Source organism: Lactuca serriola, chromosome 6 (genome assembly GCF_051521515.1).
Source record: "Lactuca serriola cultivar US96UC23 chromosome 6, Lser_US96UC23_V15, whole genome shotgun sequence".
NCBI classification, from domain to species: domain Eukaryota; kingdom Viridiplantae; phylum Streptophyta; class Magnoliopsida; order Asterales; family Asteraceae; genus Lactuca; species Lactuca serriola.
In genome coordinates, this window is record NC_136413.1 from 30,685,778 (window position 1) to 30,699,112 (window position 13,335).

A 13,335-nucleotide genomic window follows, 5' to 3' on the forward strand; every position below is an offset into this window, starting at 1 on the left:
GGGCTTTTTCCCCGAAGCCCCTCCTGTCTGACCCTCCTTTGTCTTCCTCTTCCGGATGTGCTCCAGATCTATCTCCCTTTTCCTTGCCCTGGAAATCATAGAGTCCAGGGTAGGGCAAGCTGAAAAACTGACATGCTCCCGAATATCAGCTCGTAGCATGTCATGATAGTGGGTCCTCCTCATATCCTCATCACTTGCGTACTGGGGTACCAGCAACGCTCTCTCCCGGAACTTCACGGTGATCTCTGCCACAGTCTCCTTCGTCTGTCTCATATCCAAGAACTCCCTGGCCAGCTGCTGAAGCTCGACAGCCGGCGCAAACTCTGCCCTGAACCTGGTTGCGAAGTCCGACTAAGTCATAGCCTCGACAGCCGAGGCTCCCAACGAGTCACCCACAGACTCCCACCAATCCCTAGCTCGATCTCGTAAACACCCTGCTGCAAACCTCACCTTCGACCCCTCAGGGCAGAAGCTAATCATCTGTGCGGACTCAATGTATGCAATCCATCGCCTGACAGCTATGGGGTCCTTCGCCCCGTGAAAATCTGACGCACCACAACCCCGGAAGTCCTTGAAGGACAGTGTGCGAGATCCCAACTGGCCAGATGCCATGTCACTCCTGAATGCCCTGAGGTGATCCTCCATCAACTCCAATATCCCTTCATTGATCGACCCGAAGATAATGGGGGTCGACTCAAGGATGGCTCTGGTGATCTCTGACATGATGAACCCGCGTAGCCCCTCATCTACTGGCTCGGAACCTGATCCCGAACCCGATCCCTCTCCTGAACTGCCAACTGCTGGCCTCGAGCGTAGTACCACCATTCTGAAATACAAAAATAATAATTGTTAGCGATACTGACACCTCTGGAGGGATCACACTTACTACAAGTTCCCTGGTCTTATCTTGGGCTTCCTTAGTTCGGGTACGGATCCTCTGCTTTCAGTAGTACGGGCCCATACTACCTTCCACATCTATCCATACCCTTTCCAAGGACTGCCTTGACTCTACCAGGTCCCTTTCACTACCGCTGATCACTGCTAACTCATCCTAGGCTTACCCCAGGAAATCTCTAACTCCACCCTACCCGGTCCTCAGCTGCTGAAGGCCTCCTTGTAATGCCAATTAGTCATTACCTGAATACCATCACATGTGGTGAGGCTCAGATAATCCTTCGAGTATCAGACTCGGCTTTACACGGTTAGACTCAAACAAAAGCCGCGCAGTAAGGCCAAATCTAACACTCTAAGATTATTCAACCCAGATCACATGTGACGTGACGTATTCATCTAATGTCTAACTCCCATTACTTAGAGTCCCCTCGAAGCACAAAGCAAGCAACATTCAGACACAAGGAACAATCTCAGGCAATTTCGTCCTCATAGAGGACAGTTGTACTAGCATACAATGCTAAACTCATACTATCAGGCATAACCCTAACAGGCTATCCTACTGCTGTCTACTCAATTCTAGCATGCAATTTTCATACACTAAAGCACATAAGGCAGGCACATAAGTCATCACTCCTAGATCCTTAGTCCTATTCTAGCATGTTGTTCTACTGAAACTGATAAACATAACATAAGCTTGTATGGGCACTTTGGGGAATACTTACTTGAGCTCGGTCGGTCGCGCACATCACACACTTTGTTCTTTCTTAAAACCCTTTACTTAGCCTTTTAGAAAACACTTTTCCGTTTTCTAAAATCCTTTAATCCCTCGATTTGAGTTCAAACACCCCCAAAGGTGTGTCCGAATCCCTCAAACCAGGGCTCTGATACCAACTTGTAACGTCCCAAAAATACGAGCCAAAAATTTCATTTTAAAGCATACCATTTGCAAAACATTATAAATAAAACATTCACGGATCATGACATTTCATAAAAGATGTTGTTTGTTTGGAAACCATTTCGTAAAACATAATACTATCAGAGTACAAAACCCCAGGAGGATCCCATAGTGTGGAATACAAGGCGTGTGTGTCATGTACCGCTACCGTTCCGACTCCTTCCCCTTCGAAGAAGAGGTACCTGAAACCAAAACTAAAAATTGTAAGCACGAAGCTTAGTGAGTTCCCCCATATTACCACATACCATACAATTATATATCATACACACTGCCGGGCAATTCTGGGGTGCCCGACCTACCCGGTACGGCCATTCTGGGGTGCCGACCTACCCGTGTCAAGCCGTTCTGGGGTGCTGACTACCCATGTCAAGCCATTCTGGGGTGCTAACTACCCATCGGTCCTAACAACCGATCCTTGGGGACTATTTCACCCTTACTGCTACTATCACATATATCATAACATAACATATTATCAGACATATCTGGGGTGTCTGATCTACCCTTCGGTACTAACGACCGAACTTGGGGACTATTCCCCTCCTACTACCGCTATCACATATAACATATCATGCCAGCATATAAACATATCATCACATACTGTCAGACATATCTGGGGTGTATGACCTACCCTTCGGTCCTAACAACCGAATTCTACCACTATCACATATACATATCATGCTAGCATATAACATATCAGGTAGTAGCAAACCTAGATGATATCACAAAGACAATCATCTAACATACAACTCCTACTGGTGGGCCGGCATTGTGGCCGTAGACCCACCGCTACTGGAAGGTAACTCACCTCAAAGTAGTTGCTGATCTGTGTGGGAACTGACTATCTTCTGCTGCTGCCACTCCGGAAATCCTCCGGCTATAATTCCCACAAAACCCTTAGTCAAATACTGCTAACCGACTTCAGGGTAAAATGACCATTTACCCTTTACCAATCAAGAGTCAAAGTCAAAGTCATCTGCCAGTTGGCCCGACTCACCGAGTTGACTTGCCAACTCGCCGAGTTCCTATCCCTTTGTCCGACCATAAACCCGTCTCTACTCGTCGAGTTAAGCATTGACTCGACGAGTCCTCCTTCAAAACTAAAGGCCAATAGTCCTTCATCCTACTCGCCAAGTTGTATGAACAACTCGCCGAATTCATCTTCATCCGAAGAACACTCTATGTTGAGACTCGCCGAGCTGTATGAACAACTCGCCGAGTCTGTTCTTGAGGCAAGGAGATTGTCTTGAACTCGCCGATTCATGACATTTACTCGCCGAGTTACTTCATGAGTGAGTCTGGCTTCCGACCCACTGAGTCACACCCTATGACTCACTACTCCAACCCGCAACACGAAAAAGGGGAAAAACTCGGGGACTCGCGACTCGACTCGCCGAGTCTGCCACATGCAAATACTATACACGCGATTCTGCTTGAATCCAGCTCATGTCATTCATAGATCTGGGTTTCTAAGGCCTGATTAACACGTAAAGTTTCCAACTTTACGTGTAAATAATCACCCATGAGGGTTTTAGGGCTCAAAATGCACCAAAAGAGTAGATCTAGGGCTTTCATGCAATATGGCTCCATAAAGGCAGTAGATCCAAGCTCCTGGAGCTCAATCATGCCTAGATCTAGAGGCTAAACAACTTATTACGAACCCTAAAACACAAACAAGCTTGGGAAAAGGCTCAAGAAGGACTTTCATGGAGCTACAAGGGACAATAAGCATGAAAACAGAGGGAAACTAAGTTATACCTCAAGGAATCACTGAGATAACACAAATATGCCTGGCCTCCTTCTTCTCTTCTTGATCTACTCTCCTTCCCTCTCCAAATCTTCAAGAAAACACACTAAAATGCTTCAAACTCACAAGGAACAAGGCTTGAACGAAGTATAGAGCTGTGAGGGTGAAGGGGGCGAGCTTGGGGCCGGATAAGAGGGTTTAAATAGGGTGCAAACCCTTGAAATTTAGGGTTTCATCAGACAGCGGGGACTCGCCGAGTCCAGAATATGGACTCACCGAGTCGCCAACTTAAACGTGTTACGGATCCCGTCTCTACTCGGCGAGTCGGACCTACAACTCGCCGAGTCCAAGGCTAAAAATGAAAAACACTAAGATAAATTTTACGTACCAGGAACCAGGTGCTACACTCTATCTCATTTAATATACAACCAAATAATGTATTTAAATAGTGAAAACTATAGTTTAAATTGTGAACTACAAGCAGGACAAAGATAGGGCTAATTGGACAAATAACGAAGACGTTATAACAGTTTAAATTGTGAACTCAGCTTCAATACCTTATGTTTAGAGGCTTGTATCTAATTGAATATACAACCAAATAATGAATTTAAATACTATAAATTGTAGTTTAAATTGTGAACTACAAGCTGGAAAAAAAATCGGGATTATCGGATAAATAACGAAGACGTTATGACAGTTCAAAGTTGACTTAAATTCTACAAACATGCTGAAATTAAAAAAAATAAAAATAAAACAATGGAATGGGATATGAAATTACCTTTAACTTCAAACATGCTAAAAACCTTCTCTAACTCCACCGCAATCTTCAATAACTCGTATGAGGAGTTCTATCGGGTTGGACTATTGTTGCATAAAAACTTCTTGGATTCCACATTTAGTTCTTTCATGCATTCTTTAAACCTTTGAATCCGTTGTGTGGAATTCCTAATGTATTTAATGACATTTTTGCATGCATTTGATACTAGATTGGTGTTGATCAAACACATCCCTAACAACAAGGTTAAGGATGTGGGCCATACACCGTACGTGTAATTATTTCCTCCCCCCCCCCCCCCCCCCCGCATCGTACAAGTTTGGTAGTTTTTTCATTAGAATTTTGATTGTTTTATCATTTGCACTAGCATTGTCTACGGTTATGGTCATTACATTATGGATACCCCAATCTTGAAGACAAGTCAACAACGTGCGCACAATGTCTTCTTCATTATGACTATCTAAAGATTTAAAGTTGATAATTCTTTTGTGCATGATCCAATCTTCATTAATAAAAAGGACCGTAACCACCATACAGCTCGACCTTTGACATGAGCCTGTTCACCAATCGATGGTCAAATGCAAATTACTTAGGGGATTACGAAAGAACTTAAACTACCTAGCCTTTTCTTCAAGAAAATTATCGGTGACTCTATTTGAAATTGTGGTTCTACATGGCAAAACTACTTTCCCGTTCATTGCATTTGTATACTCAATAAATGATTCATTCTCTACAAACTTGAACGGTAATTCTCCAACTACAAATAAGTTTAAAAAGGCTTTTTTTATTCATTTCTCATCATGCTTCCAAGTCCCAATACTATTCTCCTCGTTTTCATTTTTTTTTTTGAAATTTAAAGTGGTTTGGTTTTCTAGTTTTTTTTTTTTTTTCTAAATTTTTGGGCTCATTCTACATCTTTTCGTATGTCTAATCATAGTAGAACTACCGTTTCCGCCGAATTCGGTTTTGAACAACATGCCACACTTTTTGCATTTGCTATGTTTAACTTTGTCAATATGAACTAAATCATAATCGACCCAACAAGCCGTCCTTTGGACATATTTCCTTTTCTTCGTGTTTGTTGTTTGACTTAGTCCAACTGTGTTTTCAACTTGAGTGTTATCAACAAACACATCTTCATCATCAATCTAAAGTACAATAACACAATCATTTTAATATAATAGAATAGCAATATAGGTTAAAGTCCTTATTGTTTGGACTTATAGAGAAAATGTTAACTGTTAAGACGTGATATAATATATTCAAATTTCAAATGATAGCATACATAATAACACATTGAAAGATTGAGTAGTAGATTAACACATTCAAATTTTAATGAGTAACATACATAATAGCATATTGAAAGATTGAGTAGTAGATTAAGATACAAATACTTACTTGATTTTCTTGATTTTGGAGCCCAATTCTCGATGAATTGAATGGAATTCGATCACAATAGAAACTAGAAAACGAGGATGAAGATATTTTCTTTTCTTACGTCGTGAATCGATCAAGGCAGATGCAAGTGTTCAAACTTCAATCATTGTTTGAAACCTCGATTAAGAGAAAAACGACCCAATCAGTCTGCAATCAAGAGAAAAACGAAACAGAAAACAGTCATTTTTTTTGTGATATCGATCGATTTCCTCGTCGTTTTTTTCAGTGGTGGACCGTAATAGGGCCCGGGGGGCCATGGCCTCCCCGGTTTTGAAGTTTCTAATACCTTACATATATATTGTTTTTATATAAAATAAGTTTAATGATCATTAAGTTTGTTAATTAGGACCCCCTGCTTTGAGTTTGCTTTTACATGTAATGTAACTAAACAAATGCAGTTAAGTATTCTTAACTGAAGATTTGAGTTCAAAAACCAATAATCTGAACAAAAAATCAAGTCAAACCAACATCCGAAAATTTCTGATAAAATCAAAAGAAACCGCGTGGTATTAGGAACCTAATTAATCCACGAAACTTGGAAAGTATCTCTCAAAATCTATAAATAAAAAAAGTCTAATAAATGTATTCTTAGCTGAAGATTTGAGTTTAAAAACCACCAAGACCCAGAAAGTTCTTCGCCGGAAAAGAGAAAACATCTAAATCTCACCGGAAATAACATTGACGCCCAACTGCATCTCTTCGACCGGTCTCTCTGTAGCCACACGAGGGACTCTTGCGTCTCTGACGGCGACCTCTCGCTTCGCTGTCGCCAGCTTTTTTTCTCCACCGGCTACTAGTCTCCGCCTCTCCCACTCCGATCTCCTCTCACAAGAGCAATATCTACTACTCGTATTTTTTTTTCTCTCTCTATCGCTTACTCTCTTTCTCTTTCTTACGTTCTATCACAAAAATATGATGATGGAGTATGTAGAGTGTGAACATAGATAAATACATGATGGAGTCTGAACATAGGTATAATGATACATGCTAGACTATAAAATGGTGACAACTCTTACATACACATTTTAGTTTTAATTTATTACATTATCTTTTTGTTATACCATAATTATTGATACCTAAAAACAATAAACACATTAAGAAATATCTATTCGTCGATAACATATAATAAAAATATTTGAAATTATAATATATTATTTATTTATCAGAGTAACTTTACAGAAAACGTTACATGTTTGTTAGAATGTATAATTTTTTTGTTATTTATTTTATTATTTAGTTACTTAATAATTGCTAGTTAAATTCGTTATGTAGTATATATTATCAGGAAAAAACAAACAATTATGTAAGACTTTACAAATGCAAAATATCAAAAAGTTCTATTTAAAGTGCAATTTAACATTATTAGTTATTTGTTTTCTCGATTGAACTTTGATATGTTATAATTTTGAATATTTTTTTATTTATTTATCTATATGGTTTTGGTTTGAAGTTTTAATTCCAGCCCCTCCGGTTACATTGCTTGTGTTCTGCCCCTGGTTTTTTTCCCATGTTTGTTGGGCAATGAGTAATGACCGAAAGAACGGACCGAATAAGCTATCGATCGATAGTAATAAAAATTGTGACTTTTCAAATTTGGGTTCAGTCTTTTTAGCCCGATTAAGCATTTATTCGGGTAATCCGAACCGAACAATCCGAAAACCGAATAAGCCTCATATAGATACCCGAAAACCGAATCGAATTGCTAATTCGGGCTTAATCCGGTTCGGTTCATTTGGGTTTCGGTTTTCAGGCCAAATTCTAGTCCTTAATTGTGGGTTAAAAAGATAGAAAAGAGATGAAAAAAAAAAAGTTGATGTGCAACTATATAACATTGGATTGATTGGGTCGGGGGAAGAATACCCTCGACCCTAATAGCTAAAAAAAACTTTAAACACCAAATCAAATAAATAACAAAAGTTTATTATCATTTTCCATATAGTAAAACAAGAAAATTCAAATTCGATATTGACACACGAAGTTACTTGGACAAATATTTTCCCCCAAATTAAACGAGGGTTTTTTTTTGGACTTCATCTAACAGAACAATGACCATTCAAAATTCTCTTCATTTGTTATTTCTAGGCTGTTCTAAGTAAGGATGTCGTTGTGCTTGTCATCTTCGTCATCACTCTTCTCCAAATCCTTCAATAGCAACACCAAATCTGTTATTCCCCGCTTCACAGCTTCTGCCGATGTTCCAGACTTCCTTTCTGTCGATTGGTAATACCTCTCAAATCCCTAGATCAATCCTCACTTTTGGTTTTTTGATTCATAGCTAGTCGTAGATTCGGGAGAAAGTTGTGCTAATCCTTAATTTGATTATATCATTTCCCCAATTTCATAAATACATTCGACTTTTTTCATTACCACAACACAACAATCTGCTTAAAAAGAAGAAAATTGCCCTTTTGAATCGTTATGTATCGAGTATATCAGTTTTCTGATGAATTAACCTTAACATTCAATGTTTAATCTATGATTGAAATTGGTTACAGGTTGGAATCTCGCAGGAAGAGACCTTTTGGTCCAAGATTAAGTGTAACCTTCCCTTCTAATCAACCAAATTGTCTCTGAATCAATCTAACTGTGTTTAATGTTTACATCTACACTTAAAATCTATGGATGTAGTTTAGTGCAGAAGAATCTGTTCGTTACCAACTTGATGCATTGATGTTCAATGATCAACCACGTCCAGATTATGGGGTCGAAGTCATGTACAGGGTAATAACTATTTCTTGAATCCAATTCTTCTTCTTTTTTCTAATGATTTTAGAACTTCACATGAATTGCAGTTTGCTGGATTTGATCCTTTTGAAAGATCTCTGTATTTCGGTCCTTCTTTTGATTTGGGACAGGTTAGTAATTAACATAAAACTTTTTTTTTTCTTCAATCGAATTATTTTCTGCTCATGTTTCATATTCATGCAGTTTGAGCGATTCAGACGAATTTTCCACCATTCAACATATCGCGTTTTACTAAATCACAAGGAGAGAAAGATCTTAAGCACTTTAAATGTTGAGGAGGTTAGTTTTGTCATTTTACACTAACCATATGTTATCAACCAATCTTTTGGTAATTTTTTTTTTGGGGGATTTAGAATTGTTACAAGCAGAGGGTTTGGATACGTGGGGCTCGACCCGAAGAAGAAGAAACATTTCAGTTTACAATGGTTCAAGTATGTTTATTTTATTTTATTTTTTAATTTTTATTTTGTGTTTAATTTTTTTAGTGTTATTGTTTCAGAGAGTTGGTGGGTTTTGGGATGGTTATTGGCTGACGGAATCTCTTCTTCATGATGGAGATAGCTTTTCCGGTGGGGTGGCATACTGAAAAACCACCGTGAATAGGGTGGTGGAACTTTGTGAATAAATGTTTCAACATTTTCTATTTTTATATGTTTATAAATAAATTATAGGTAACTAGATTACATATATTTGTTGTCATTATCATGTATACTTGATAATATAAGCTCATCTTGTTGCACTAAAGCTTGTTAATTTATTATTAATATTATTATTTATTTTCCTCTAGTAAATAAAATGCAATAACCAAATCCACAACGAAATGACCCCATAAGTAAACAAAACCAAATTTTAAATATTCAACTTTGAATATTATATCATTCTTACAGATGAACATTCTCAAGAAACAAAGATGAAGAACAAATATAGCCCTCAAAAACAAAATAAATATTTAGCAATTACTCTCCATTAAATCTTATAACAAGAATCAGCTTTTCCAATTGACATAATCTCACTTAAAAACCACATTTACTTCTTGGATTGAGATTGGGGAATGTACTTAGTAACCACATAGCAATCGGGTGGAGTGATATTTGTGTAATAATTTTTAATTGTTTCCGTGATTTCAAACCCAAATTTCTTGTAAAAACTTATCGCATCTTCATTGTTTGTTTGCACATGCAAGTAAATCTCACCAATGTTTTGCTTCTGGCTTAATTCAAGAACATGATTCAACAGCTTTGTACCTATAATAAAACATTAAATAAAAGGTATAACATAAAAGAAATGAAAGTAAGATGTTATGAAATATAAATTATAACACACAAAAGTAAATGAAATGAGAGTACGTTGCTATTTCTTGAGTTGGATAATACTCACCGATGCCTAGGCCACGGTATGGTGCTAAAACACCAAGTGTCATTATGTAAACACGAACTGCGCCACTTTCTTTCTTTTCAAGGCGGCATGCAATCGAGCCAACACATATGTCATTGTAATATGCTGAAAAAGGTATTAAAAAAAAAATTTAGAGAAGATTTAAGGATTGTGAGTGGAGAAAGTACATTGTTAATTTGTTATAAAAAAATCGACAACAAAATTTTATCGATGGTGTTTACATGAAGAGTAGAAGTGAGGAGGAAAAGAGGGATAAAGAATTGGTGGACCCTAGAAGACAGACAGGTTTCTGACGACATAACCTCAGATAGAAAGGTGTGGAGCGAAATATCAGGGTAGATGAGTAGCCCACCCCCCTTGTTTTGTATGTTTTGTTCTTTTATGTTTGTATTTTGATTTGATTTATTAATGTATATGACTTTTTGCTCGCATTGACTTACTCTTATTACCCTATTTGCCTTATTTACAGGGTCTCGGATTTCATATATTGTATTTTAATTTTTAATCATGTAACGCTAACTTTTGACTTATGTGACACAATTGTTCTAACCGTTCTATCCCTAACTGAGCATGACTGTCAACATCTACCTACCCCTGAGCATGATTGGCGAATGTCGACATTTACCAATCCTGAAGCAATATTGTCGACATCTACCTACCCTGAAGCAAGATTATCGACATCTACCTACCCTGAAACAAGTCTGTCGACATCTACCTACCCTGAAGCAAGACTGTCGACATCTACCTACCCTGAAACAATTATGTCGACATCTACCTACCCTGAAGCAAGACTGTCGACATCTACCTACCGTGAAGCAAGACTGTCAACATCTACCTACCCTGAAACAATTCTGTCGACATCTACCTACCCTGAAGCAAGACTGTCGACATCTACCTACCCTGAAACAATTCTGTCGACATCTACCTACCCTGAAGCACTGTCAACACTGTCAACATCTACCTGACCCTGAAGCATAATTGTCGACATCTACCCTGAGTGAAGCAACACTGTCCACATCTACCTACCTGTCTGACTGTCCACATCTACTACCTGACTGAAGCAAGATTGTCACATCTACCTAGCATAACTTACATTTAACATAGCATAGCTTACCTTTAACATTAAATCGAGGAATAAACTTGTTTTCCCACTTAGGAAACAAAACCATGAACTTTTTGAAATTTGGGAAGAACTAGGGTTGACATCAAACGTCAAATTAAATCTTTTTTTCCTTTGGAAACTCAAATGCCATTAACACAACAAGCAATTTTATTCAACATATCGACAAAACAATCATAATAATCATGGTTAGAAACCTAAAAAACCCATCATTATAATCTATAAAAACACAGAACTAACAACATTTGCAAACGTAAAACATTGAAAAAGGAGAAAGATGTGGGATTTACAAGAAAATATTAAATAGAAAAAGAATACCTAGCTTGGTAAATTCGCCGGAGGCAAGAGCATCTGCGTAATACTTGTCATTGTATCGAACAGGAAATAGAACGGAGTTGAGTTTTTTCAATTGCATTAAGTTTTTGTCACGAACGCCGTCTAATGAGATTGAAACAGCACGGCCGGCACCCATATTTCTTCCTGATTGATCGTATGGATTGGAGATGAAGGCGATGATGATTCGATTGTGGTGTGGTTGGTAAAAGCCAAAAGGGATTTCTTGCCAAACGCAGCCTTGTTTTAAGCTTCGACTACTCTTTGGGCCTTTGGGAATGGGGGCGTGAATTTGGCTTGTCTTCGTTTTTTTATTTACTTTTACCCCCTTGACTTCTTATTGTCACATTCTAGTCCTTGTGGTTTTGTTCTTGGTAATGCTAAACAAACTTATTATAGTAAAAATTACATAAATGGTTCATGTTCTTGGCAAAACGTACAAGGTTTGGTTTTTATGAGGAATTCCTTGCAAAGATGGGCCCTAAGTTTAAAAACCCTTGCAAAAACGGTCCTTACGACTAACTCCATTTGTTAAGCTTCGTTAAGTCTAAACTTTTGCTCATAACATGACTAATGTAGCCCTCTCTCTCTCTCTCTCTCTCTCTCTCTCTCTCTCTCTCTCTCTCTCTCTCTCTCTCTCTCAAACTATCTCGTGACTTACCGTCATCACCCACCCTTAATTTTTCCACAACCCCTCGTCGCCCCATTTGAAATTTACTACTCCTTTACCCATCGAAAAACACTAACCTCCATTGTTTATCGACAACGGAGTCGAACCCCCCCCCCCCCCCATCCCCATCAAAAACCCTTCAACCAAAGCAATAAAGTTTCTAAGTGATAATAGGGTGGATATTTTGGGTAAAAAGTATAGGTAGAAAAAACTAACATGACATGAAACCCGACACAAACTCAACACGAAACAAACGGTTTTGGGTAAAATATTTCAACTCGTTTAATTAAACGGGTTGACACGACAAAACATGAAAATTAAAACGGGTAAGGTTAGGGTTGAGAATTTCAACTCGAAAATGACTCAAATTTTATCTGTAAGTTTTTTTTTTCTAAATAAACTAGAAAGACCTAAAACCAAAACCATACGTAAAAAAAACTTTTGTGTTGAGTCATTTTGTAATTTGGAAACGACTTAGTTGTTTAGGTGAAGACTTTATTTTCAGTTTTATGGTTATCTCCCAAATTACATAGTCTCCTCGACCACTCCCTCCTCCGAATGATCCCTCCGTCGCCTCCCAACTTATACTCATTCCATTTTTCCCTCTAAACTTATTATAAATTTAGCCATTCCGCCTCCCAACTATTATTTTTTCCTTTCTGTCTACTCAAATCATACTCTTTCAACATGTTTAGTGTTTCAACCTCACATTTCATGACAATTTTGCAGGTATACCCTTAACCCGAAACCTAACACAAAATCGACTGGAAAAATAAACAGGTTGATAGGACACGATATGCTAATTAAACAAGACAGATTAAGGTTAAGCTCTATCAATCTGTTTACTGTTTTGACACAACATACATGTTTTGGCAAGTCTAGAAAAGAGGTTGGTTTGAAAGAATCTTCCTATATGGAAACCATAATGGCAACTATATCAGATACCTAATATATTATCTACTACTGTACCCTAATCTATGAAGACAATTTTATGCCTCCGAAGAGGTAGTATCTGTCGATCAAACCGGATTGGTTCCTCTTCATATTTTTGTTAGTGATTTGCAAAGTCTGGCATATGTGATTCCTACCATATAGATGGGTAATGGGTTGGGAATACTATTAAGAGAAAGTTTTGAATTATTTGTTCTTTTTCCATTATCAAAAGGAAAAATTATTGTTCACATTGGATCATTAATGGTTCATTAAGTTTAGATTGATGATGTCCAGGTATATATATATATATATATATATATATATATATATATAT

The 13,335-nt window shown here is 37.9% G+C and overlaps 2 protein-coding genes across 2 annotated transcripts; one reads left to right on the forward strand and one right to left on the reverse strand.

The window, feature by feature from the left end:
• Nucleotides 1-7,822: 7,822 nt before the first annotated feature.
• Nucleotides 7,823-9,326, forward strand: LOC145058044 (DNA-directed RNA polymerase subunit beta). The gene is made up of 7 exons (XM_079005963.1): nucleotides 7,823-8,025; nucleotides 8,301-8,343; nucleotides 8,434-8,526; nucleotides 8,598-8,660; nucleotides 8,734-8,829; nucleotides 8,904-8,981; nucleotides 9,050-9,326. Exons 1-7 carry the CDS (start codon nucleotides 7,904-7,906, stop codon nucleotides 9,134-9,136), a joined length of 582 nt encoding a protein of 193 aa, XP_078862089.1. The 5' UTR covers nucleotides 7,823-7,903; the 3' UTR covers nucleotides 9,137-9,326.
• Nucleotides 9,327-9,383: 57 nt separating this feature from the next.
• On the reverse strand, nucleotides 9,384-11,674 carry LOC145058045 (Acyl-CoA N-acyltransferases (NAT) superfamily protein). Its single transcript, XM_079005964.1, has 3 exons — nucleotides 11,384-11,674; nucleotides 9,928-10,050; nucleotides 9,384-9,794 (listed from the first exon to the last, which is right to left on the reverse strand). Exons 1-3 carry the CDS (start codon nucleotides 11,535-11,537, stop codon nucleotides 9,577-9,579), a joined length of 495 nt encoding a protein of 164 aa, XP_078862090.1. The 5' UTR covers nucleotides 11,538-11,674; the 3' UTR covers nucleotides 9,384-9,576.
• Nucleotides 11,675-13,335: the final 1,661 nt, after the last annotated feature.